The following is a 27,862-nucleotide window of genomic DNA, read 5'->3' as shown; positions in this document are numbered from 1 at the left end:
CCATATGTCCTGGTGTTCTATAGAAGTTTGGACACATATAAATTGACTCAGTTACACTTATTTTTTAACTAAGTTATACTCCTCACAGCATCTTTAGAAAAGTTTTCCAATTTCGATATTTTCTCAGCTTAAAATCCTTAAAAAAATAAAAAATTATCACTAATAATCTTACAATCATGTACTACTAGTTTTGAAAAAGTTTGAATAGGTTTCGTAAAAATTCATTGACTTATACTTGTTTCTGAACAATGTTACACTCGATGATTACAGTATCTTTAAAAGAAAATTTCCAATCTCAATATTTTATCATCTTAAAATCTTCAAAAAAATAAAAAAATAATAATACTAATCATCTTACAATCTTGTCCTATTAGTTCTCTGGAAGTTAGGATATGTTTTGTAAAAATTAATCGAGTTACACTCATATTTGAACTAAGTTACACTTAGATCACGATATCTTTTCAAAAATTCTTTAATTTTGATATTTAGTCATCCCATTATGTCATACTATTTCTGTGAAAGTTTAGATAGGTTTATAAAAATTTATTGAGTTACAATGGATCATGGTACTTATCCAAAAACATCTCTAATTTTCATAATTAATCACACTAAATTCATAAAAAAATCTACTAATTATGTTATGAACATGTTATGTAGTTTTATGAAAGTTCAAATATGTTTCCTGAAAATTGATCGAGTTATATTCTTTTTTTTTTTAACTAAGTTACATTGGATCGTATCATCTTTTCCAAAAACTCCTTAATTTTAATATTTAATCACCCTAAAATTATTAAAAATATAAAACATCCTATTAATTATCTGAGTAACATAACAAATATATTCATATTACAAAATCGTATCCATATTACACATCACAGTAGTCACATAACAAATATATATTATTCAACCTTCACAACAATAACATATAAATAGATACAATACAAACACGTATACACATCATAGTAAACATAACGACCACAGGCATATCATTAATAAGATCACAATAATATACAATTAATGATACAAACATGCGTACATATCAATACACATCGTAGGAACACACCAAAGATATATCAGACAATTTTCACAATAACGATACATGATACAAACAATATTCACACCAGTAAATATTCACAAGAAGTCACTACCGAGCAAGGAAATCGGGAGGAGAGTTCGGCAATGCTGAGGACGGGAACTCGTCGTTGCTAAGAGAACTTGCACCGTCAAGGAAGGGAACCCACCGCCATTGAGGAAGGGAACTTATCGCTGCCGAGGAAGGGAATCCGCTGCCGTAGAAGAAGGGAACTCGTCATCGAGTAGAGGTCGTTGTGGAGGAGAAGGCATAGGAGGTACAGAAGGGAAAGGAAATGGAAGTGAAGGTGGAGGATGAGGAGAAGATGGAGGAGGAGTAGGAGAATGGGATGAGGCGAAGGAGGAGGATGAGGTAGCGAAGGGGAGGAGGCGGAGATGAAGGAGAAGGTAGAAGAGGAGGAGGAGGAAAAGAGGAGAAGGAGGTGGATGAGGAGGCGGAGGGGAAGGAGGTAGAGGAGGAGGAGATGAGGAAGAAGGGAATGAGATCTAATTGAGCCGATTCAAAATCGATTCAATTTCAAACAGTTGAGAAATTATTGATTCAATTGGGCTTGAGTTTGATTCATGACCTTTTTTTATCGTTAAAAAAAAACACATTAACATGCCCCTCGGTTAAAAAAAACACAAATTGAGGTGCAACATCCGGCAAAAAGTGAATAGTGTGAGCCTTTTTTCGATAAAATATTTTGAATTTTTAATATTATTTTAAATGGGTGATAAAATAATTTTAAAAAAATTGACGAATCATCATGCGATTTAACAAATATGAACGACTTAGTTAAATGTTTAGAAAATAGGGGATATAAAAATTTAGATATATAATCGGAGGAGATATGTTCAAACAATGGGTTTTTAATCCAATAAATTGATAATGAGTTTTCTCAAATTACACTTTTAATTATATAATATTTTAGAACTCTTTCAGATCTTTCTCAAATTACACTTTCTCAAATTTAGATATATAATGAGTTTTCTCAGATTATTTGGATGCTACAATTTCTTTCAATTAATTCTTAGACATCTTTTAGATCCACACACATGATACACAAATTCATGTAATTGAAAGAAATTATAGCATCCAAATAATCTCTTTTGTGAGGAGAAGACTACAAAACACATTTAGAAAGAATTAATAATGAAAGCACAAATCCATATATAAGTGAATAAAAAATTCATATGGTTCAATCATTCATCATGTGAGAATAATATATATATTTGTGAAAATATATTTTTCTCCTCAATAAAGTCAAGACTTGCACACCATAATATTGAGATGCTGATTAGGGTATTTACAGAACAAGGTTGAGCTGCACGCAGTAGCACATGATAAGATTGAGATGGTTGAGACTTATCATCCTTAAAAACAGAGAGTAAGAGGTGGCAACAAATGCAGGAGATGGTAGTGAAGAAGTTAGAGATGAAGATGATCTCTGTACTGGACTTGCTTCGCTTTTATAAAGCTTAAAACACTCCACACATCTCCATGCATCATTATTCGGCCATCTTCCATATATAAAGCACCATCTGCATAGTTGAGTTCCTCTAAGCGATGAGTCACCCACAATGCTGCAACTTCTCCCGAAGCCACCACAGTGTTCTTGACTGCCTTTATAACTCCTATCTGGTAACCAAAAGCAAGAATATGTTGTCTGTCAGTAGTATGATTAAAGTTTTTCTTTTTGAAAACAAGATTATCCTTCTAACGATCAAGAAACAAAAAGATGCAATTGAAAGGGTAGATGCAAGTGATAAGATAAAAAGTCTATCGGCGAAATAAAAAAAATCAACAAACATCTAGGCTTTTAGAAGAGTGCTTTATGTGAAAAACAGGAGCCTATGAATCAAAACGATGGATGGGATGTAAAACAATGGGAGGCAGAATCGACTGAAAACTGAGACAAAGTTGACACTTCAACAGGCATGACAGCTCGATTTGAGTTGAAAAAGCCAATTGAACTTCATAAGGCCACTGTAACTGGAAATGAAGAGGCTGGTTGACAAGAATACATGGATTTATAAATCAGTAGCTCTCTCGAGTATAACTCATACCTGGTCATGTTCATCCAAAAATGTTGTCAATTCATCTAATAATAGCACTTTACATGCTTCAGCTAAGGCACCTGCAATAGCAACTCTTTGTTTCTGCCCTCCACTAAGAGTCTGAATCTGCCTCTGATAAATGCAACAAAGGTAAACAACATAACATTTAATTCAGATACAACACCAGAAATCAAACATACATGTCAAAAGTCAAACACCTACTTGTGAGTAATGCAGCATGCCAACAGCTTCTAAAGCTTCTGATACTCTTGATCTAACTTCATCTGATGTTAGATTAAACTTACCAAGACCAAATGCCACATCTGCTTCCACTGTTGGCATAACCACCTAATCAAAGTGATAATAAAGAGAACACTAAAAAGGTTTTCAAATAGCTCGCACTACATATTAAAGAAAGAAAATGTGTCTTGTTGTCAGTACCATCCATGAAGAACCTACTCAGAATCCCTTAAAGTGATTTGTTCTTTTTATACATAGTAACAAACAATTTACATGTAAAGGATAGTCATATTCTTTGAGGCCCTGAAGTAATTGACAAGGAAAACACAACAAAAATAAAAAAAGGAGGCGGCAGAAAGAGGAAAAATTAGTACTCTCCAATAGGACAAGAAAAGGGCATTTACTTTTCTGAGATCTACTGGAGCTATGAAGGGATGTGTCCAGGGTGCATTAACAGCAACCAACAAGTTTGATAGTCACGATCAATCTCACATGACTGACAGGCTTCAATTAGTACAGATTCTAAAAACTTGGTGACATACTTATGATCATGTGTCATGGATTTCACCATCTATGTGAAAATGATACAAACTAGAACAAGCATTCTAACATGATAACGGGCACATACCAAGAAAACTAGAATCTAACTAATTTTGATTTATTTTCAGTATGTAGTGATATCATGGTTTAATAAACAACTTCAAGTTATGGTTGGAACACCACATACCACCTACAGAATTCACATATTGAGCAAACTTCACAAGAAACAACTGTTTTTCTAACAGACACAACTGTTTCTCAACAATAAAAAGTCAATAAAAAGCACGAGAAGGAAATACCTGGTGATCAGGATTCTGAAACACAAAGCTACTTGGTTTTTTTATATTCACAGTTCCATCAGAAGGATTTAGAAGTCCTGCCAAGACCTATGCAGCAAACAAAAATATCAGTTCAGAAATTTATAAACAATCAATAAATCATCGTGAAAAAAGGTACACATGCTGTGACCTATATATATTGGTTATGTCAGCATAATTGTACAAAATTTAAGCCTGAAGGAAGTAGTAACAGAATACACGACAACATTAAATACACATAACCCTTTTTTTTTTTTTAAAAAAAACACATAACTGATACTTCCCTAAATGCAAAAAGGGTTTTCAGAATTCCTATAACCAAACAAATGGTTCTTTTTTCCTGATGCTCTACAAGCCTACTTTTGATCAACATCTTCACTGAATGTCGTTTCACAATTCATACATTTAAAGAATGTTACTATAAGCTTCCATAAGGGTCCTATTTCCATCAAATTGCCCCTATAAATTTGATGGCTGCATTGGCAATTACATGCACAGTTATATTTTCATTATCTCAAACCTTTTCTTTTTCTCTATTTCATAAAACCAAATTTTGAAAATTAGGAAACAAAATAGACCTCTCTCTCATCCCCAACTTTTGGTTTTTGTTTTGCTTACATAGGTCCATCCTCATTTGGTGAACACAGAAGACCAACCCCCATCACACAAAGGCCACCAATTTGGTTTCTCCTGCTAGACAAAAATCTCATTCCTTTGCCATTTCGGGTCCATTGCCTCCTCTATCGAATGTCATGTTACAAGAAAACCCTCAATATCAAACAGCCGAAACTCACTAATTCCTTAATACAACCAAAAATTTCAATCATCCAAATCTATGCCAGTTTACCATTCCACTTGTTCTAAATATTTCACTCAAACTACAGCATTCCTATGTTGAAAACAAATCAATTGCTTCACCAGGAGATGAGTTACCTTAAGGAGGGTGGACTTGCCACAACCATTGGGACCAAGAAGCATCCACAGCTGGCCAGGAGGGACATGGAGGGAACAATTCTTCAAAATTGGAACCGACTTCCCCTGCTTGTTGGTCACCGAGAAGCTCACTTTATGGGCTTCAATGGCAGGAGCAACCTCTGCCGCCACGATGAGCGATCGACACCGACAATACCTGCGAGGAGCAAATCATCATCAATTCAAATCAAGAATCACAAAAGAAGAGAATCATTACAGGAGGAGATGATGACCTTGGCGATGGTTTCATTAGGGCAGTAGAAAGGGAAGCCCATGGCATGGGGGCGAAGGAGAAGACTTCCTGCAGCATTGAGAACAAGAGAGAAGGCAGCAATTTGTGTTATCTAATGACTGGAATTTGGTTCACATGTTAAAGGCCTGATAAGACTCCCCAAAAAACCAAAAATGAAATAGAAAAAGAAATAAACCAATATTTAATATGCTTGTGAAACTTAAAATGATAAAAACAACGTGTGTAATGGTCTACAGAGCGTGTCTGAATAATTAAAAAGATATACATGTTACTTTAAAATTTACATGGTAAATATGTTATTTTAAATCTTCCCAATAAGAGGTCTAACACGTCATCGATTCAATACCACATTGTGTCTCGTTCAGTGTTATCAAAGGACCAAGCGCTAAAAGGCTCCAAGCTTCCAAACATCTTGAGCAAACCAAGGGCTCACCAATATAAAAATTATAAAAAATATATTTAAGGAGGAAAACAATCTTTAAAGCAAGGTTCGCTGAACCGTACCGTACCGGCATTTCGACGCTGGCTCGGTACGGTACGGTACGGCGTACCGAGCGGTATACCGAGGTGTACCGCTCGGTACACCTGATTTCACCGATTTATCCCTCCGAAAATACCTGAAAATTAAAAAAAAAAGTTAGGATAGAGTTTTCAAGTTACAAATAAATATAGTAATAGTATAAGTTTAGCAAAATCAATGTAAATTTGGTAAAAATAACATCACATATCTTTTTCGGGCTTTGAGGTAGTCTTGTTCGAGGTTCGTATTTCAGCTCGTTATAGATTGAAATATCTATAGAAAAATCAATTGAATTGTTAGACTATTTTGTTACAATATAAACTCTAAAATTCAAATGAATTAAATAATCATATATCTAGATATACCTGATTGTTAATTCTACCACCAAAACGAATGACGGGCCTCTACGGGTGGTGGATCGGGGTTCTCGATCCGATACATATCAATATGATACGTTTGTTGGACCCAATCATAAAATTGATCCCATGAGATAGCGTATTGATACACCATATGCCATTGATGCATCAATGTGGTACTGATCGTAGATTGATCGTTATAAATCATATTTGTCCGAGGCAGCTCTTGAGGCATATATTGGTGTTGTTTTGTATCATGTTGTTGCTCAGAGAAGGATGACCAACTATCACCATACTGTTGTTGCCCATATGATTCTTCATAATACGATGGCTGTGAATACGATGAGTCTCTTTCTGTGTCTATATCATGTATGCTCTGTCGCATTTGTTCATATTCATCCACTGCCTTCTCCTTCCCCTTCTCCTTTCCCTTTCGCGCATAAACTTAACTAGTACCTTGTCGAGTTCCATGATCTGAATCTTGAGTGGCATGTGTAAAATATTGCTCCTCAGTCCATTCACCACCCTCAAGTTGTGTAGATGAGACCAACGACTGCCCGGTATCACCGCCATCATCTGTTGAGGCACTAGTGTCCGTGTTGCTGTCATGTCTCTGGACCGAACGAGAAAGAGAATGTGATTGTGAAGGTGTCTCGTCGCCCGACTCGATTCTTTCCAACGATGCAACTGATGCTATTGCCTTCCCCTTTGCCTTTGCACGTTGGGCGGACGAGTGTGACCGTTGGGTATCGGTAGTTCCTCGAGCAGTTTGACTCATACCTCTTGATTAGAAAGTTCTTCCTCTTAATCTTCCCAAATTTACCTTGATTGAATTCACAAATCGTTGTTTTATAGAGTTTATGAGAGAAAAGAAATGTTTGAGAGAGAGTTTAAGAGTGTATAATGAAATAGGGGAGAAAAGATTAGTTTAAATATGAGGAGAAATTGCTCCAACGGTCAATTTGACCGTTGGAGCACTGTAGCACTGCTACAATGTGGTAACGGTCGATTTTGACCGTTACCGAGTGGTACCGGTCGATTTCGACCGTTACAGAGTGGTATCGGGCGGTAACGATCGAAATCGACCGTTACCGAATGGTACCGGGCGGTAACGGTCGAAATTTCGACCGTTACCGCCCAATACAGGCTTTTTTTGGTGTACCGCCCGGTAGAGGGCGGTCCGCGTACCGGTCGCCTCTCGGACCGGTACGTACCGCCCGTACCGGGCGGTACGCATCGGTATGGCGAACCTTGCTTTAAAGTAAAAATTAGACAATACATGAGTTTCATATAATTTCATATTCAAAATATCAGCACTAATACATCGAAGTAAATTCATTTAACCACCTGTTAACTTCGAGGTTGGTGGTCCAACAAACAAAGAAAACTTCAACCCAACCCGATTTAGACCCGACGATGGGCAACCCTCTTCGTCCCGAGAAGCCAAAGATGGTCAGAGAGGAATTTGCTATTGCGATCTGGATGTTGTCCGTTCTCTCGACATGAAGCCCAAGAACCTACAGAAGACCGAGATTAGGAGTAGTCCGACTAGGTCCCTTCGATGCCTAAGTCAGCAATGTCCAAGGTGTAAAGAAAGTAGGGATGTGAAAGAGAGAGAAAGGAAATGAGGGAGAATGTATTTACATTTTATACCCAAGTCCTTGTGGTTGTCGTCAATTTCAGTAGTTAAAGACTTGCAGGGATAACGCAACCGCCTGTTGAGATGGCAGTTGTGGAACAACCTCTGTTGACGTGGCTCAACCACATGCTAAGCTAACGTAACCATCTACCAAAGTAGCTCAACTGCTCTCTATGTGGTTACATGTCATAACTATCTTGTTGAGATGGTAACCTTCGTTGCTAAGGTAGAGGTGTCCATGTGTCAGTCCCGATTCATTTTGTCCTCTATCACTTATCCCCTCATTGTGCTTCGTCATAGAAGATCTTCTAGGTGAAGTGCCATGTCCACTTCTAATAGGCACCGAATGCCTCAAGGGAGAGAACTACCTGCAGACTAAATGTTGTTGCATCAAGTCTCGGTTGACTCTTCCTTGACCCCGACCTACCACTATCGGGTTGGAGAGCCTTGAATGTGCCTAACGTTGCTGATCTACGTACTTCAAGTGAGGCTTTTATAGATTAGTTATAGTGATGCCGACTTGCCCACATCAGGCAGGGAGAGCTCCACAACATGTCGAGTTGTTTGCTTTGGGCAAATGGGGCCTTTATCGATCTACCACATGATGGGGCCCACTTCAAGCATAAGGGGCCTACGGTGGAGTCAAGGGACCCATGTCGGACAACAAAATTGCTTCGTCCCAATCTGCCCACATTGGGCAGACATGGTGTTGGTGCGATAAGACTTTTACCATCTCCTGATTTGCCATATCGAGAAGACAATCCTTTTACCCCGAGCTGCCCACATTGGGCATATATTGTGGGTGTGGCAAGAATCTCTCGATCTGCTCACATCAGGCAAGATTAAGATCTCACATCATATGGACTATTGCTACATCATGTAAGATATGATCCCAATTTGTCCGTATCAGGCAAGATCCTGATCTGCCCACATCGGGCAAGATCATGATCTACCCACATCGAGCATACTCTGCTACATCGCATAGGATATACTTCGGATCTGCCCATTTCAAGCAGATATGGTGTTGGCATGATGTCCTCCCAATTTTCCATATCGGGAAAACTCCTTTCTTACCCCGATCTACCCACATCAGTAAACATTTATGGTGAGATATTCTTTTATCTAATCTATTACCTCACGTCATATGATCTCCCGATTTGCCCACATCGGACAAATTTGTTGACAGTTTGCTTCGAGACTAATCTGATCTATTATCTCACATCGGGTGGCCTCCTGATCTGCCCACATCGGGAAGATTTGTTGTCCATTGGCTCTAAGATATACTGATCTGCTCTTACATCGGGTGATCTCCTGATCTGCCCACATCGGGTAGATTTGCTGATGATTGGCTTTGAGACATACGTAATTTGCTCTAACATCGAGCACATTTGTTGGCAATTAGCCTTGAGACATGCCTAATCTACTCTCACATGAGTGATCTCCCAATCTACCCATATCAGACATATTTGATGGTGATTTGCTTTGAGGCTTACCTGATCTGCTATTTTATGTTGGGCAAGATCACGATCGGCTTGCATTGGGCCATAAAAACTATCTTGTCCCGATCTGCCCAATTCGAGCAATTTAGGCATGCTGGACTAATTTGCCGACATCAAGCAATTTACACATGCTGGGCCGATCTGCCCACATTGGACAGCTCACTTGGTTGGACCGATCTGCCCACATCGGCCAATTGACTCCAAGTTCAGGATGCTCATGTCTACAAAGGATATGTTGGCCGTTAAAATATATTTTATCCATCAAGGACACATTAGAAACTCTGGATGCTCTCGTCCATGAAGGACGCATCGTGCGTTAAAGACGCTTTTGTTTGTGAAGGACGCATCAACTATCAAGATGCTCTTGACTGTGGTGGATACAACAAATGTTCTCATCCGCGAAGGGTGCATTGCACGTTAAAGATGCTTTTATCCGCGAAGGACACACTTTCTCAACGAAGTATGTACCGACTATCGGGATGCTTTTGTCTACGGAGGATGCATCGGTTTCCGTGAGTCTACGTTGATCTGATGATTGAATTAAACTATGATGTCAAAGCTTGTCTAACTAATGAGTCAAAGATGCTTTTATCCGCGAAGGACACACTTTCTCCACGAAGTATGTACCGACTATCGGGATGCTTTTGTCTACGGAGGATGCATCGGTTTCCGTGAGTCTACGTTGATCTGATGATTGAATTAAACTCTGATGTCAAAGCTTGTCTAACTAATGAGTCATCTACTAACTATTAGAAAGGCTTAGCTAGGTGTTCAAACAGTATTTAATTCATTGAACACAAAGTGGTGGGAACTCCTTGCTTCGAAGAGCTCCCCTTTGTAGCATGGTGAAGAAGTCTTCACTTGTTTCCTTTGAGTTTCTCCACCATTCCCTCTCTTAGGTTGGCAACTTCGACATCCTCTTGGTTGTCAACTTTCCTTCGACATGTACGATAATTTCTCTAGTTCGAATGAGAGAAATTAGTTAGGTCTTCAATCTATCAATCACCATGTGGTCGAGAGGTTCTTAGGTGCTTTGTCTGATAACCATTCAGGATAAGAAAGTGATTCCTCATCCTCCAAGGGAGGAAGATCCTCATCTTCATCCAAGGGGGCCATAGTCCAAGATCATCAAGAGAAGGATCTTACGGATATGAAAAATTTCCTTGATCAAGAATCCTGCTTATGTCCAGGTTCCTTAAGCTTTCTTCGAGCGAAATACTTTATTCCAAGGATCGTCATTTCTAATATCAAATTTGTTTCAGTGATCTTTCGGACTAGTACATATTGGTCAATACCTATATACCATATTAGTACACCAGTATGTAGCGGTGTTTCAGAGAGGAAAAAAAGAGGGAAAAAAGGAAGGGATGATGGAGGAACAAAGTAAGAAGAAGAGAAAGTGATGGAGTAAGAAGTAGTGAGAAGAGGAAGGAAGACGAGAAGAAGTGGGAGCGTACTTAGGAAGAAGGAACGCAACATCAGAAAACTATGACATCAAACAACGGTAATGGCAACGGCAAAGCAACAGCATTGAACGTGGGACGAGGGCTCGCGTTTGATTGCCCTAATTTCTATTTTAGATTTTTTCTTTTTTTAATATAGAGTTGGATGGGCCCATCGCTATTTTTGATTTTTTTATTATTTTTATAGAACTAGACTAAGCTGTCGGAAACAAGGGTGATCCATGTACTGGTCCATGCTTGGAATGGCACGTACCTACCCGTTTTGTATTGTTTCAGGTGGTACAACAATCATTGCTTTATTCTTTCTAATTACAAAATGATTCTCCCAAAGTTGGCCATTAGGCCCTTTTCACTTCAATCAATTTCCTATGTTTATTCTAATGCTCTAGAGGCAAGGCTCATCTTTTCCATTCACCCATTTATCATAGCCTTTCTTAGATGGCGGAGGATTTCACCTTTATATATGGTGCCTAACTTTTGGTGTTATTTGGTTGCCTTTATAGGAGAAGTGTGTAATCATCAAGGGATGATTCCATCTTTGAACATCTTCCCCTTTTGCTTTCGTGATTGTCATTGGGAAAAAGGATACTATCTTACTTCCCGTTTGGGATTTAAAGTGAGTGGGGCTCCAACATCTAACAAGGGTTGGAAGAGTCGGTTCCTCTTCATTCAACTAGATACTTATTGTGGTTTTAGTCTTGTGTGGTCTACCTATACTCTTTCGAATCCTATCCTATCTTAAATTCTGAGAGGGGATAAGTTTTCCACTTGGTCGAGATCTTACCAGCCTCCATAGCTCAAGCATATGGATGAGTGGCTTATAAGAGTGGGCTTAAGTCCGACTCCAAAGGGTTCGTTTCCTTTCAATCGAATCTTGTAATTTCCTAATATCTTAACCTCCTATCTCGATTTCCTCTAAGCATAAACCTTGCATCATTCTGCCTGAGCAAGATGAAGAAGACAATAAAGGATAGGGCAGCCATGGAGGAACCATAGAAAAAAAAATAATTCCCTCCCAGCCTACGAAGAAGAAAGGAGTTGTTGTGAAGATGAGAACATCATGTACCTTTCACACTTTTAAAGCTCTAAAGGATCGAGCACATCCCGAACTTAGAGCACCCTGACATGATGTGACGCCATGAAGTTCTTGGCGATAGTCGATGGCCAAATTATGCGAACTTAAGTCCAGTCCTTTTGTAGTGACTCATATGTCGGAGCTACCTGATAGTGCCTCAACAAAACCACTTCAACCTCGTTGGAATTTGGAGGCGACTAACGAACCATGGGTGCATCATCAGATGACTCCCAAGTATCTTTAAGGAGGTCTAGTTCCCAAGTTGGCCAAAGAAATTTACTCTCTTCCTCCATAGGTGATGCTAGTTGAGACATCTAAGCATATGGTGGTAGTATGTTTCAATTCCTTTGTGCGTTTGTAACTCGTAGCTTCCTTATTCCCTTGGATACTTTTCCTTTATTGTAGAATCACCATTATATGATGGGGTTATATGACTGAGGGATTCGAGTTTTATTATCGCAACACTGAATGAAGTGATAGACAGGTTGAATGAGAGAGTGACTCAACTGGAGATCAAGCTAAGCCCAAGGAGATATCTCCACTAAAAGAAGCTTTAGCTGCATCCCAAGCATCTTTGGTTGCGTCTTAAGCAAAGCAAAAGACTTGAAGCATAATTGTGCCGATCAGCAGAAACTCTCAAGAAGGTTCAAGTTTCCAATCGAGAGATAGAAGACCAACTATTGATGCTCCAGTGTAAGGTTAGGGCCAGTGAGGCTAAAATCGTCAATCTAAAAGCGAAGTAATAGCTCGAGAACTTTAGGCCGCCGAGAGGGTGATAGAAGCCATTAAAGCCTATACGGAGTCCAAAGGCTTCAAGGAGGGTATAAGACAACCAAGGGAAACTTCCTTCAAATACGAGTACCAAATGGCTATATGATCCGTGTGCTAGTTAAGTTTTCATACCTGAAGGTTGCAAAAAAAACATTCTCGATTGGTCCTGAGGACAATAGAGTGAAGATGAAGATATAGACAGACTTTAACGACAACCTCAAGACCTCAATGGAAACTTCATCCAATAAGGAAGACGACAATAACGAGGACATAGACTGCACTGGGGGTGGGCTAGACAATGGTTCGATAGATGACTAAATGTCTCTTTTTTTATAAATGTAGTATCTTAGTTATGTTCCCTTTTCTAAATTGGGTGTCAAGTTTTGGAAGATATCATGATTCCCAACTAATAATATGTACTTTTATTTCAGCTAATGAAAGGAAACTTATCCTTGATACTCTCACAGATAGAACTTTCGGAGATTTAAGACATGCCAAGTCCTTGGGATAGTCAGACCCTCCAATGTTTTGAGACAATATGTTCGAACTCGGATTTCCTGAAGAACTCGATAAGGTCGTTCCCAATTAAGAGTCATCTTGTTTCTAGAATCATTTGGATTGTTGGATCGTCGACCTCTTCTTTTCAAAGAACTAGATCTTCGATGACAATCCATTTAGGCTTTATCCTCTGCTTTTCGTCAGCTTTTTTTCATCTTCATCTTTACTTTGTTGTCCTCTTGATGAACTGAGAATGAAATCTTTGCAAACTTGAGGCATGGAAACTTAGCCAACACATGGGTCATAGCCAACTAGTACCTATATTTGAAGGAAGCTACCCCAGATCATCTTGAAGCCTTTGGACTCATTATAGGCTTTAATGGCTTCAAACACCCTCTCGATGGCTTGAAGTTCTTAGGCTATAACTTCACTTTTCAAATAGACTATTTTAGCCTCTAGGGCCCCAACCTTACTTTGGAGCATCAAGAGTTGATCTTCCATCTCTCAATTGGAGGCTAAGTCTTTTTTGAGAGTTTTCTGTTTCTACTAATCGATACAATCACACTTCAAGTCTTCTACTTCGACTTGAGATGCAACAAAAGATGCTTGGGATGCCGCCAAAGCTTCTTTCACTTAAGATATCTCCATGGGGTCAGCTTGACCCTTTAGCTCAGTCATTCTCTCCTTCTAACTTGTCCATCTCTTTATTTAGTTGTTGCGATGAAAAAACCTAAATCCCTCACTCGATCGGATAACCCCATCATATAATGGTGATTCTGTAACAAAGGAAAAGTATTCAAGGGAATAAGAAGGCTACGATTATGAGTAATAAATGCACAAGGGCATGGAAACATACCACTACCATATGCTTAAATGCCTCAGCTAGCATCACCTTTGAAGGAAGAGAATAATTTTTTTTAGCCACTCCAATGAGGTTGAAGTGGTTCTCTCGAGAGGCCATCAAGCAGCTTTGACATCTAAATCGTTGCAAAAAGACTCAACTTAAGTTCGCATAATCGAGCCATCGATTATCGTCGAGACCTTTGTTGCATCGCATCATGTTGGGGTGCTCTAGGTTTAGGATGTGCTTGATCTTTTAGAGCTTTAGAAGTGCAAAAGCCAACTAATGTTCTAATCTTCACAACAACTCCATTCTTCTTTGGAGGCTAGGAGGAAATTATTTTGGTCTCTATAGCTAGGGTCGAAGTCATCGCATCGAAACTTCCTACCTTCGTGGCTATCGTGCCTTCATCTTGCTCAAGTGGAACGACGTAACATCTTTGCATACAAGAAACCAAGACAAGAGGTCAAGATGTTTGTAAATTACAAGATTCAATTGTAAGAAAGCATACCCTCCTGAAATGAACTTAAGCATGCTTTGAGAAACCACTCCTTGTCCATACGCTTGATGGCCAAGAAGGACGGTAGGATCTCGGCCAAGGAGAGAACTTCCCCCTCTTTGCAAAATTCAAGATTGTGATAGGGTTCAAATTCAATAGAGTACGAGCATACCATACAAGACTAAAACCACAATCAGTGTCCAATAGTTTGAAGAATCGACTCTTCGACCCTTGTTGGAAATTAGAGCCCCCCTCACTTTAAATCCCTCATAGGCAACGAAATAGTACTTGTTTTCCCTATGACAAACACAAAAGCAAGAGTAAAGATGTTCAAAGATGGAATCATCCCTTAATGATTACACTCGCCTATAATGGCAACCAAATAGCACCAAGAGTTAGGCACCATATGTGAAGGTGAAATCCTCCATCTAAGAAAGACTATGATAAATGGGTGAATGAAAAATCGGAGTCCCGCCACCACAGCATCCATATAAACACAAAGGAAAATGGCTAAAGGGGAAAAGGGCCTAATGGCCGATTTTCATAATTAATAGGAATAAGGTACTTATCTCGAGGAAAGCATAAGAACTCTAAATATAAGTAGGAGTCTTAATCAAAGAAGTTCTTTAGAGCCATACAATCCTTCCCCTCTTGGAGATCTTGGACCCTGGCCCCCTCGGATGAAGACGTGAATCTTCTTTTAGCGAAGGATAAGAAACCACTCCTTGATCCCAAATGGTTATCAGAAGTAGCACCAAAGACCCCTCAACCATATAGCAGTTAGAAGATCGAAGTCCTAACTCATTTCCCTCATCTGAACAAGAGCAAATCTCACCTGCATGTTGAAGAAAAGCCAATGACCACATGGTGCGTCCTTCGTGTATGAGAGCATCCAAAGCATATGATGCATCCTCCGTAGATAAAACATCCAGAGAGTTAATACGTCCTTTGTGGATAAAAGCATCCTTATTGAACAACGTGTACTTGACAAACGAGAGTATCCAAAGCGTCCAATGAGTCCTCCACAGACAAAAGCATTCAATAGCCGACGCATCCTTCATGGACAAAAGCATCTTTAACGCGTGATGTGTTCTTCGCATACGAGAGCGTCCATAGCATCCAATGCATCCTCAATGGATAAAAAATATCCCAACGGCCAACACATCGTTTGCGAACATAAAAAACCTTAAATTGGAGCCAACTGCCCGATGAGGACAAATCAGTCCAACCAAGCTACTTGATGTAAGCAGATCAGCCCAGCATTTGTAAATTGTCCATTGTGGGTAGATCAGTCCAACACACCTAAATTACCTGATGTGGATAGATCGAGACAAGGTAGTTTTTATGGCCCAATGTAGGTAGATCGCAATCTTGCACAACGTAAAATAACAAATCAAGTAAGCCATGAAGCAAATTGTTAACAAATCTGCCCATGTGGGCTGATCAGGAGATTGCCCAATATAAGAGCAAATCAGGTATGTCTCAATGCTAATCATCAGCAAATCTGCCCGATGTGGGTAGATCGAGAGATCACTCAATGTGAGAGTAAATCAAGTATGTCTCAAAGCCAATCACCAACAAATATGGTCGTTGTGTGCAGATCAGGAGATCACCCAATGTAAGAGCAGGTTAGGTATATCTCAGAGCCAATTGCTAGCAAAGCTGCCCAATATGACTAAATCGGGAAGCCACCCAACGTAAGATAATAGATCAGATGAGTCTCGGAGCAAACTGCTAACAAATCTACCCGATGTGGGTAGATCAGGAGATCACCTAATGTGCGATAGAGATTAGATAAAAGAATATTTTGCAACCAATGTTTCTCAACATAGGCAGATCTGGGAAAGAAAGGAGTTCCCGAAATGGCAAATCAGGAGGTAAATCAACCTGCGTCTACTTAATCTACCTGATGTGACAAATCAAGAGGATGCTATGCAAACACCATATCTGCCTGATATGGAGAGATCCAAAGGATATCCTATGTGGTGTAGAAGAGCTTATTCGATGTGGGTAGATCATGATCTTGTCCGGTGTGGGTAGATCGAGACCATGCATGATATGGACAAATCAGGAGCATATCTTGCTTGGCGTAGCAAGAGTCCATTCGATGTAAGATCTTGATCTTGCCCGATGTAGGCAGACGGGGATTGCAACTTCTGCGATGTGGGCAGTACTCCACCCGATGTGGGCAGATCGGGATGAGGAGGATTCTTCCCACACCAACTATAACTGCCCGATGTGGGCAGATCAGGATATAAAGAATTGTTTCTCCAATGTAGTAATTCACGATAAGAATTCTTGTCACGCCAACCATATGTATATCGATGTGGGCAGACCATGGTAAAAAGGATGGCTTCCCTAGCAAATCGAGAGATGGGAAAATCTTACCATGCCAACACCATATCTGCCTGATGTAGGTAGATTGAGACGAAGCGGATTCATTGCTCGACGTGAGTCCCTTGGCTCCACCATAGGCCCCATGTGCCCAAAGTGGGCCCTATTATGTGGCAGATCGATAAAGGCTCCATCTGCTTTAGTATTCAGATAATTGCACGACGTCTTATAATCCTCTATCTAATGATAGAGGACAAAATGAACTGTCCCAAGACTGACACATGGACACCTCTACATCAGCAATGAAGACCGTCATCTCAAATGGACAGATGGTTACGTCAGCTTGGCATACGGTTAAGCCACATCAGCGACGGTTGTTCTACCTAAGTTGTAATCTCAGTAGGCAGTTACGCCACTAGTTAAAATGTACGACACTATTGACTTACGCGGATCAAGTCGGGCTACCTTTGACCTCGATCTTCTACAAGTTCTCAGATGACGCATTAAGAGAATGGACAACATCCGGATCCCAGTGGCAGATTCCTCTCCGACCATCTTCGGCTTCTTGGGATGATGACGACCAACTTATCAATTAACACCAACTATAAAGCACTAAAATACTATATTGTTCAAATATACTGATAAGACCCTTTAATAAATGTATCCAGAAGCTGTCGGTCCGACCAATCTCTAGCTTGATTTGATAATCTTTCAAACCTACTCTGATATTCTAACACTGTAGAAATCTGACGAATTTTGGCGAGCTGGCAATCAACATTCTCATATTCGGATGGGCCAACGTAAACAAGAAGCCCTCTTTTGAACTACTCCCACGAAGGAACTCCGTGGAAAGTTTCATATCAATCGTACCACTAGAGTGCATCTCCCTCGAGCTGGATTGAAGCCACTTCTACCTTGAATTCTTCTAGGGTTATGTGAAAACGGAAAAAAATTTCTGCCTTAGAGATCCAATTGGTTGGATCTCCATCTTTCCATCTTAGAAATTCCACCTTCATGTGTGAGTAATTTGTGTCACAATCTTGCGGCTCTTTTCCTGTATTTTTAGATCCGTGCAACGTAGAACTTGAGCCCCCATTTTGTTGAAATTTACTAAGGCTCTCCAGTAGACTCTTTTTGAAATCATTAAGTGTTTCTTACAGTCGGTTCTCAATTCTGATTTCCAATGCTTCCATTTGTGCTTTCACCGAGTTATCAGTGGCCATTGCGTAAGACAGCAAATCTGTATTTTTGGTGTCAGTCAAGGGCATCAACACTGTCGATGCGAAGTTACCGAGGAGGTGGACGCCGAGGGCAGTGCTGCGGTCGCTGCGTTGGAGGAAGAGTAGCTGCCCTGTTTCTATCGTTGCGTGGGGTGAGAGCATCAGGGTTGGAAGGCGACTGCGTTGATGTGGCTGCAGCCGCTGCGACCCAAGGGGCGATCGCCGAGCAACGGGGTTGAGGCTGTGGTGATGGCAACCTATGGTGATGGCAACCTATGGTTGTGGCAGAATATGCTAAGCAAGGGGGAGGCGGCGTTGAAGCGGCCGAGGTTGAGAAGAGGAATCGGTGTTGCGTGCACTACTTGGGTTGAGGCAAGGTAGCGTACTTGCTGCGGTTGCTACGTTCGCTGTTGGAGGGCAGCTGCTGTAGAACGAGGGGTTGGTCGTTGGCCAGGAGCAGCGGCGGTAGTGGTTGCTGGCCGGGAACTGCAGTGATTGGTGGCTGTGGCAAAAAATGCAAAGTTACTCTGTTGTGGTCGCCACGAGGAGGGGGGGTCGAGCGGCTGCGACGGTTGTGACCCAAGGGAAGGCAACGACGGTGGTGCGGCTGGGGGCAGTGTTGCCAAGGGCTCGCCGCCGCGGTGGCTACGACGGTGCGGATGGGAGGGAACGATGCTTATCTCTGTCGCACTGCGAAAGGAGGCACTAGTGACGCCAAGGAATCACGTGCGGTCGAGGAGACGACGATGGCTACGACAATCGTAGTTGCCTTGTTTTGATCGTCGCGAAGAGGGATGGTCAAGCGACTGCAGCTGCGACCCAAGGGCAAGCAGTGATGGTGGCGCGGTTGGGGGCAGCGTCGCCAACGGTAGAAGTGACGAGGGGGTTGGTCCGCTGGCCAGGAAGCAACGGCCGCGGTCCTTCTCGCTCGAGCAGGGTGGAGCAACAAGGAGGGAAGACTGCTGGCCGGGGAGCAGTGACGACGGTGGTCACCGATTGGAAAGCAGCGGCGACGGTGGGGCTAGCCGAAAGCAGGGGAAGGAGGGGCCCCTTTCAACCAGATGGGCTTCGGATGGGAGAAGATGTGGTTGTGGCAGTTACGGCGCAACGAGGAGGGGAGGTTGCTGGTTAAGGGCTGGAAGGCTACATTCAGGTTGAAGGTTAGGTGGCTGCGGCAGTGTTTGACAAGGTCGAGAGGCAGCGGAGGGTCCAGCAGCTGCGACAGCAGAGGATGCTCTGTTGTTGATGCCGGTGGAGGAGAGGAATCAGCGTCTGCGGCTGCGACCCAAGGGGAGGCAGCTAGGGTTGCGACTGGGCGGCGGGCGGCGGTGATCGAGCGGCGGCAAGGCGGTTGGGAAAAGTGGTGGTGACGCGGTTGGGAACAAGGGCAATCCGTGAGTTGCCCTGTTTCGGTCGCCGCGAGGAGGGTGACAACCGGCGGCTGCGACTGCGACTGCGACCCAAGGGGAGGCGGGCAGTGGTGGCCTCTAGCTGGGAAGCGGGGCGATGGTGGGCGCTGGCCGGAGAGCAGCAGCGGCGGATGGCCGGAAGCACGAGACGCAGGGGTGGCTACGACTTCTTCCTCTCTTGTTTCTTCCCTTTTTTTTTTTTTTAACGAGATGGGACAACGAGGAGGTCGAGCGGTGGTCGAGCGGCAGGGGAAACAGCGATAGCGGTGAAGAAAGAGTTGCCTTGTTGTGGTGGTGGGGAAGAAGGGAAGCAAGGCTGTAGTGGGCTACGCCAAGGATCGTTGTTCCGATCGCTGCCTCTTTCTCCACCGCCGTCGCTGCTTCCCGACCGCTCGATCACCGCTGTCCGCCTCCCAGCCACAACCCTAGCCTGCCCCCCCCCTTGGGTCGAAGCCGCAGCCGTCGGTTGCCGCAGCCCCTCGTTGCAACGGTTGCAGAAACAAAGCTTCCTCTATTGCTGCAACCCCGTCGATCCCTGCCGCAACCCTCGTTGCCTCCTCCACCGTCGCCGTGGCACTCCGGCCAGCGACCACCGCTGCTGCCAACCACGGCAGCCTTCTCCTCAACCGCTCGTGATCCTTACAGCCAACCCCTTCTGTGTTGCGACAAAAACAGAGCACGCAGCAACCACCGCCACACGCAGCAACAAAAAACATTAGCATCCTCTGCTGCCGCAGCCACCGATTGTAACCACCGCTGCCGTTGCTCCCGGCCAACGACCAACCCCTCGTTCTGCAGCAACCGCCCTCTAGCATCGCACGCAACAACCACAGCAAGTATGCTGCCCGGCCTCAACTCCAGCAGCGCACGCATCACCGATTCCTATTATCAACCCCGGCCGCTTCAACGCCGCCTCCCCCTTGCTTAGCATCTTCTACCACAAAGGCAGGTTGCCATTACCGCAGCCTCAACCCCGTTGTCCAGCGATCGCCCCTTGGGTCTCAGTAGCTGCAGCCACATCGACGCAGTCGCCTTCCAGCCCCGGCGCTCTCACCCCACGCAGCGACAGAAATAGGGCAGCAACTCTTCCTCCAACGCAACGACCACAGCACTACCCTCGGCGTCCACCTCATCGGCAACTTCGCATTGACGTGTTAGGATCCTTGGCATTTTCACTTTATCCGACTCTAACTGAACTAAACAGACTAAATAAACATTATTCAAAAGCTCAAAAAAAGGTCGCGCCACCACCGCTGCCCGCCTCCCCTTGGGTCGCAGCCACAGCCGTCGGTTGTTGCCCTCCTCGCGGCGACCGAAACAGGGCAACTCACGGATTGCCCTTGTTCCCAACCGCATCACCACCACTTTTCCTAGCCGCCTCGCCGCCGCTCGATCACCCGGCCAGCGATCTCTACTCGTCGCGTCCCCATCTCGCTCAAGCGAGAAGGACCGCCGGCACCGCAGCCGCAGCTGCCGATTGCCGTAGCCCTCCTTGCAGCGGTTGCAGAAACAGAGCTTCCTTTGTTGTTGCAGCCCCTCGTCGATCGCAACCGTGCCTCGAGCGTCGTCGCCTTCCAACCGACCCACCACCGCTGCCAGCCATCGTGCGGCGACTGCCGCTCGCCTCCCAGTCGCCGCTCCCCCTGGCTCGGGCGAGAACGACTGCCGCCACTCCCCCTTGCTCTGCCCCCTTGGTGACCGAAACAGGGCAATCCTCTTGCTGCTGTGAACGTCAGTTGCCACCACCGTAGCCGCTGCTGCCCAGCCAGCGACGACGCCGCTCGCCGCCCAACCTGCCACCGTCGATTCCTATTTTCCACTATAGCCTCAACCTCGGCAATGCCACCGCAACCGCCCTCCAACAGCACACATAGCAAGCTCTTGTGCGGCCGCTTCAACCTCGGCAACACACGCACCGACTCCTCTTCTCAACCTCGGCCGCTTCAACGGCACCATCGCGTCCTCAACCGCACGCGATCCCTCTGCGTCACCAATGCCTCCTTCCGTAGTGCGATAGAGACAGAGCAACGCTGCCTTCCATCTGCACCGTCGCAACCACCGCAGCAATAGGCCCTTAGCAACGCTACCCCCAACCGCACCACCATCGCTGCCTCCCAACCCTCAGCAATAGCGATCCCTCCATGCAACGACCACAGCAAGCATCATTGCCTCCCACGCAGTGAACGCAGCTACATCCTCGCAGCAACCCTTCATTCCAATAGTGCTACCACCGATTGCATCACAACAACAGCACCGAGTAGGGCAGTGATTTATGCCCTAGTCTTGACATCAGAAACAAGAGTTGAGATTACAAATTTGCAGTCTTACGAAATGGCCACCGATAACTCAGTGAAAGCACAAATGGAAGCATTGGAAATTAGAATTGAAAACCGGTTGCAAGAAATATTTAATGATTTCAAAAAGGACTTACTGAGGAGCCTTAGTAAATTTCAACAAGGTGGGAGCACAAGTTCTACATTGCACAAGTATGGAAATACTGAAAAAGAGCCCCAAGATTGTGACACAATCTACTCATACATGAAGGTGGATGGACAGCTCGCCAAAATTTATCAAACTTCTACAGTGTTCGAATATCAGAGTAGGTTTGAAAGATTGTCAAATCAAGCTAGAGATTGGTCGGAACGACAACTTCTGGATACATTTATTGAAGGGCTTATTCCAGAGATCCGGTGTGAAGTTAAGGCTCGTCAACCCCGCACTATGATAGCTGCGATCTCATTCGCACATCTACATGAGAAAAAAATCAACAAGGGAAATTATGGAAACAGAAGTGACAACAACCAGATGATCAGTAAGCCACCCACCCCATCTATTCCCAACCAAAGCCTTGACACCCGAAGACTAACCCAAGAAGAACTCAAGAAAAATTCAGCAAAGGGTTTATACTATGATGAAAAGTGGAGTATGGAGTACCGATGTAAACAAGGGCAACTTCTGATGATTAAGCCAATTGGAGAGGAACCGGAAGCAAACGAGTTGGACTCCGATCATAAAGGTGTGAAAACTGATGAAGATATTGAAGTCATCACACATACAGTGCATGCATTGGTTGGCTACACTAACTCACAAACTATGAAAATTGGAGGAACTTTGAAGCATCAGCCTGTCACTATTTTGATTGATATAGGTAGTACTAATAATTTTATGGACAGGAAAGTTGTAGCCCAACTAGCCCACCACATTGAAAGCTGTGACATATTCGAAGTAAAGATCATTGATGGACAGATTTTAACTTGTGATAGCAAAGGCCAGGAGTTTCTTACAATGATTACTACATTGAAAGACCGACCTATTGCTTATACTGTCAAAAAGTGGAGACCATACTTACTTGATCAACGGGTTGTGATGCGTTGCAGATAGCCTATGACTGAAGTGCTGAAAGAGAAGCTCCCCGAGATTGATACTGCTCAGCCTTAAGGACAAGGCTGATTTAAAGAGGGAGAAACTCTTATGACCCTTTTTCTGAGCTTTTGAATAATGTTTATTGAGTCTGTCTAGTCCAGTTGTTTATTGAGTCTGTTTAGTTCAGTTAGAGTCGGGTAGAGGTTTATTTAATATTTATTTATTATTAAGAGTCCAAGTCTTGGTGGACTCTAGGTGGAACTCTATAAATAGTGATGTAACCCTTTGTTTAAATCAATCAATCAATGAAATGTTATTCCACTATATGGACAAACCCTAGGAGGCTGATCCCCTCGAAGTGATCAAGGAGGGCCGATCCCCTCGAAGCGATCAAGGAGGCATATCCCCTCGAAGCGATCATTATCATTCCCTCCATTTCATCCTCTTTTCTATCATTTCTTTCATTTCTTTTACGATAAGACTTTAGGGTCTTATCATTTGGTATCAGAGCAACGATCCTTGGTGCAGCCCACCGCAGCCCTGCTTCCCTTCTTCCCCACCACCACTACAAGGCAACTCTTTCTCCACCGTCGTCGCTGTTTGGGCCAATCCCCTCGAAGCGATCAAGGAGCCGATCCCCTCGAAGCGATCATTATCATTCCCTCCATTTCATCCCCTTTTCTATCATTTCTTCCATTTCAATAGGAGGGGATCGGCCGCCCGTCACAGAGTGAAAATGCCACTTTAGGCTGGCATTTTCACTGTTCTCGCTACAGTTATCATCATCTTTAAAAAAAAAAAAAAGATCGCAGGGAAAAAAAAAAAGAAGGACAGAGATCGTGTGCGAAAGGGTGAAGCCGGCGGCCACCGACCACCACTGCCTTCTCAACCGAGAAGGAAACTCTGCTTCCGACCACCGATCACCATTGCCTTCTCCACCGCCGCCACTGCCAGTCGCCGCAATCTTCTCCTCATCGATCCTAGCCCTCGGCGAGGCAACCACCACCGCTGCCTCCTTCTCCACCGCTGCCCGCTCCCCTTGGGTCGCAGCCGCAGCCGCTCGACCTCCCCTCCTCGGCGATCGTTGGTGACGCTGCTCCCAACAGCGCCACCACCGTTGCCTCCTTCACTGCCGCACCGTCGTTGCCAGCATCGCCAAAGGCTCCGGCTGTGGTGCGATAGAAACAGAGCACTCTGTTTCCCCTCTCCAGCATCGCAACTTCCCGGCCAGCAACGACCCTCGCTGCCTCTTTCTCCACCGCCACCGCTGCTTCCTGACCGCTCGATCACAGCTGCCCGCTTCCCAACCGCAGCCCCTCCTTGCAGAGGTTGCAGAAACAGAGCTTCCTCTATTACCACAGCCCCTCGTCGATCCCAACCAACAAACCACCCCATCGACGCTTCTACCATCGGCGACGCTGCCCTAGTCCGCCATCGTGCTGCCCCCCCGGGGTCGCAACCGCAGTCGCCGGTTGTCGCAGCCCCTCCTTGCAGCGGTTGCAAAAAACAAAGCTTCCTTTGTTGCCGCAGCCCCTCGTTGATCGTAGCCGCGCCTCATCCAGCACTCCTCTTCCCCTCAAGCGTCGTCGCCGCCCAGCCGACCCACCACCGCTGCCAGCCACCGTGCGACGACCGCCGCTCGCCTCCCAACCGCCGCTCCTCCTTGCTCTGCATCTTTTGTAATCGAAACAAAGCAAGCACAAGCAACTCACCTTGTTGCCCTTGTTTCCAGCCGCACCACAATTGCTGCTGCGAACGCCGATTGCCGTCACCGTCGCTGCTACTGCCCAGCCAGTGACGACGCTACTCACCGCCCAACCGTGATCCTCGCAGCCTCCCCCTTGCTCTGGTGACAGAAACAGGGCAAATCATCGATTGCCCTTGTTCTCGTAGTGCCACCGTCGATTCCTATTCTCCACTGCAACCTCAACCCTGGCCACTTCAACGCTACCTCTCCCTTGCTTTGCCTCCACTGCCGCAGCCGCCGGATGCCATCATCGCAGCCTCGACCTAACTATTTAGTGATTTCTCCCGTGAGTCACAATAGTTGCAGTCGTCGCCTTCCAGCCCTTGACGCTCTCATATCACACAGCGACTAAAACATAGGACAGCACCTCTTCCTCCTCGACAGCTTCGTAGCTACAGTGCGGATGCCCTTGACTAGACATCAGAAACAAGAACTAGGGATTACCGACTTGCAATCGTACGCAATGGTTGCCGATAACTCAGTGAAAGCACAAATGGAAGCGTTGGAAACAAGAATTGAGAATCGACTACAAGAAACCCTTCATAATTTCAAAAAGAGCTTATTGGAGTACTTTAGCGGGTTTAAACAAGATGGGAGCTCAAGTTCTATGTTGAACAGATTGGGAGGTACAGGAAAAGGGCCCCAGGATGGTGACACACACTACCCACGCATTAGGGTAGAATTTCCACGATGGGAATATGAGGATCCGACTAGTTGGATCTCTAAGGCAGAAAAAAATTTTCGTTTTCACAGAACCCCAGAAGAATCTAAGGTAGAAGTGGCCTCAATCCAGCTCGAGGGAGATACACTCCAGTAGTACGATTGGTATGAAATTGTTTACGAAGTTCCTTCGTGGGAGAAGTTCAAAAGAGGGCTTCTTGTTCGATTTAGCCCTTCCGAATATGAGAATGTTGATGGTCAGCTCGCCAAAATTCGTCAAACTTCTACAGTGTTAGAATATCAAAGTAGGTTTGAAAGATTGTCAAATCAAGCTAGAGATTGGTAAGACCGACAACTTCTGGATACATTTATTGAAGGGCTTATTCCAGAGATCCAATGTGAAGTTAAGGCTCGTCAACCCTGCACTATGATAGCTGCGATCTCATTTGCACATCTACATGAGAAAAAAATTAGCAAGGAAAGATCAGCAAGAGGTTTGTACTATGATGAAAAATGGAGTATGGAGCACCGATGTAAACAAGGGCAACTTCTGATGATTGAACCAATTAGAGAGGAGCCGAAAGCTAAGAATGTGGACTCCGATCATAAAGGTATAATTTCTAATGAAAATGTTGAACCTACCATACATACAATGCATATATTAGCCGACTACTCTAACCCGCAAACTATGGAAGTTGGAGAAACTCTAGAGCATCAGCCTATTATAGTTTTGATTGATATTGGTAGCACTAACAATTTTATGAACAGTGAGACTGTTGACCGATTGGCCCACCACATTGAAGACTATGATACATTCGAAGTAAAGATCGTTGATGGACGGATTTTCACTTGTGATAACAAAGGTTCAAAGATAAAATTGATTATACAGGGCCAGAAGTTTCTTGCAATGATTACTACACTGAAAGACCGACCTGTTGCTTACACTATCAAAAAGTGTAGACCATACTTACTTGATCAACGGGTTGTGATGCGTTGCAGATAGTCTATGACTAAAGTACTGAAAGAGAAGCTCCCCGAGATTGATGTTGCTCAGCCTTGAGGACAAGGCTGATTTGAAGAGGGAGGAACTCTTAGGACCATTTTTCTCAGCTTTTGAATAATGTTTATTGAGTCTGTTTAGTCCAGTTGTTTATTGAGTATGTTCAGTTCAGTTAGAGTCAGGTAGAGATTTATTTAATATTTATTTATTATTAAGAGGTGGACCCTAGGTGGAACTCTATAAATAGTGATGTAACCCTTTCTTTTGAGGATCAATTAATCAATCAATGAAATGTTATTCCACTCTGTGGACAAACCCTAGGAGGCCGATCCCCTTGAAGCGATCAACGAGGCCGATCCCCTCGAAGCGAGTATTATCATTCACTTTTCTCCCCTTTCTTCGACGATAAGAGTTTAGGGTCTTATCAATTGGTATTAGAGCGACGATAAGACTTTAGGGTCTTATCACGATAAGACTTTAGGGTCTTATCATTTGGTATCAGAGCGACGATAAAACTTTAGGGTATTATCAATTGGTATCAGAGTGACGATAAGATTTTAGGGTCTTATCATATACCAACAGGAATAATAACCCTAAAACTACATTTGTCATGATTAAAGATGTTCAACGGTGCCACTCCAAAATACTAGCAATTACAAATTCAATCCTTTAATCAATTCATAGGCTATAATTAACAAAAATTAACTACTGTTAATAATTAACGTTACTATTAAATTCAAGAGAGATCGGGGCTGTTGGGTAGAGAAAGAAGCTGAGAGAATTAGAGAAAAAGGAGGATCTGCGGCATTGCTGCGGAGATGCAGAGAGAGAGGGTGAGGATGTCAGCCGCAGTCTAATTGCAGGGATAGGGAGGGATGCCATCAGAAAGGCTGGGGGGAGAAGAGGCTCGACGGGGCGGCTGCGGAGGAGGAGGGACAGAGTTAGCGGGAGGGAAGGAGGAGGGTCGGAAGGGGGGAGAAGCACGGAGGACGAGGAGGAGGGAAGGGGTATCGAGGAGGCTCGACGGGGACATCGCTGGAGGAGGAGGGAGAGAGATAGCAGGGAGAAAGAGGATGAGCGACAGCGAACGGGAAAAAGAAGCGGGAGGCACAACGCCGGGAGGGGGAGAGAGAGGAGGAGGAGGAGGTACCGCTACTGGTGGAGGGCTGCGCACGGATGCGGGGCGGAGCGGCGGCGAGTCGGGAGGAGGGGCAGAAATGGAGGCGGCGGTGAGGAGCTGTGGCCGCAGGTGAAGAGGAGGCGGCGTCGGCTAGCAGAAGCGAGGGATTGAAGAGAATAAGAATAGGTTGGTTGAACCTTTTGTAAGATTTATAGTCAACTCAAGCTTAGGCCATTTCAATCAGATTTGACATCAAACTTGACGAGCACTTGAGCGGCTCACAATTGAAGACATGCGTTCGAACCTTATTTGAGACATTTGGGCCTCGGCTCGTTTCGTCCAATCGCCTGAACAGAGCAGTCGAGTGCCTCTAATATTATTAGTGTCGTCGGAT

The 27,862-nt window shown here is 44.0% G+C and overlaps 1 protein-coding gene across 4 annotated transcripts; it reads right to left on the bottom strand.

Annotated features, from left to right (window-relative positions):
- Positions 1-2,269: 2,269 nt before the first annotated feature.
- Positions 2,270-27,656, bottom strand: LOC103992012 (ABC transporter I family member 10). Of its 4 annotated transcripts, none has more exons than XM_065160268.1 (8): positions 27,499-27,646; positions 5,959-6,071; positions 5,435-5,502; positions 5,163-5,358; positions 4,212-4,298; positions 3,355-3,480; positions 3,142-3,264; positions 2,270-2,713 (listed from the first exon to the last, which is right to left on the bottom strand). In XM_065160268.1, the coding sequence occupies exons 3-8, from the start codon at positions 5,479-5,481 to the stop codon at positions 2,504-2,506; spliced, it is 789 nt and encodes a 262-aa protein (XP_065016340.1). In that variant the 5' UTR covers positions 5,482-5,502; positions 5,959-6,071; positions 27,499-27,646; the 3' UTR covers positions 2,270-2,503. The 4 variants fall into 4 exon arrangements, with proteins under 4 accessions (XP_065016340.1, XP_065016339.1, XP_009409842.2 ...); XM_065160267.1 differs by having other exon boundaries at positions 5,964-6,071; XM_009411567.3 differs by lacking the exon at positions 5,959-6,071 and having other exon boundaries at positions 27,499-27,656.
- Positions 27,657-27,862: the final 206 nt, after the last annotated feature.

Source organism: Musa acuminata, chromosome BXJ3-7 (genome assembly GCF_036884655.1).
Source record: "Musa acuminata AAA Group cultivar baxijiao chromosome BXJ3-7, Cavendish_Baxijiao_AAA, whole genome shotgun sequence".
Lineage (NCBI taxonomy): Eukaryota > Viridiplantae > Streptophyta > Magnoliopsida > Zingiberales > Musaceae > Musa > Musa acuminata.
Note: the sequence above shows the minus strand (reverse complement) of the source record. Positions and strands in the feature narration are given on the sequence as shown.

Bases quoted from the DNA above. Each gene is read 5' to 3' on its own strand.
- LOC103992012 (XM_065160267.1), bottom strand. The intron at 4,299-5,162 runs GTAACTCATCTC...TTTGCTGCATAG, and splicing joins GCAAGTCCACCCTCCTTAAG to GTCTTGGCAGGACTTCTAAA. The intron at 3,481-4,211 runs GTATTTCCTTCT...CACTTTGATTAG, and splicing joins TTCAGAATCCTGATCACCAG to GTGGTTATGCCAACAGTGGA.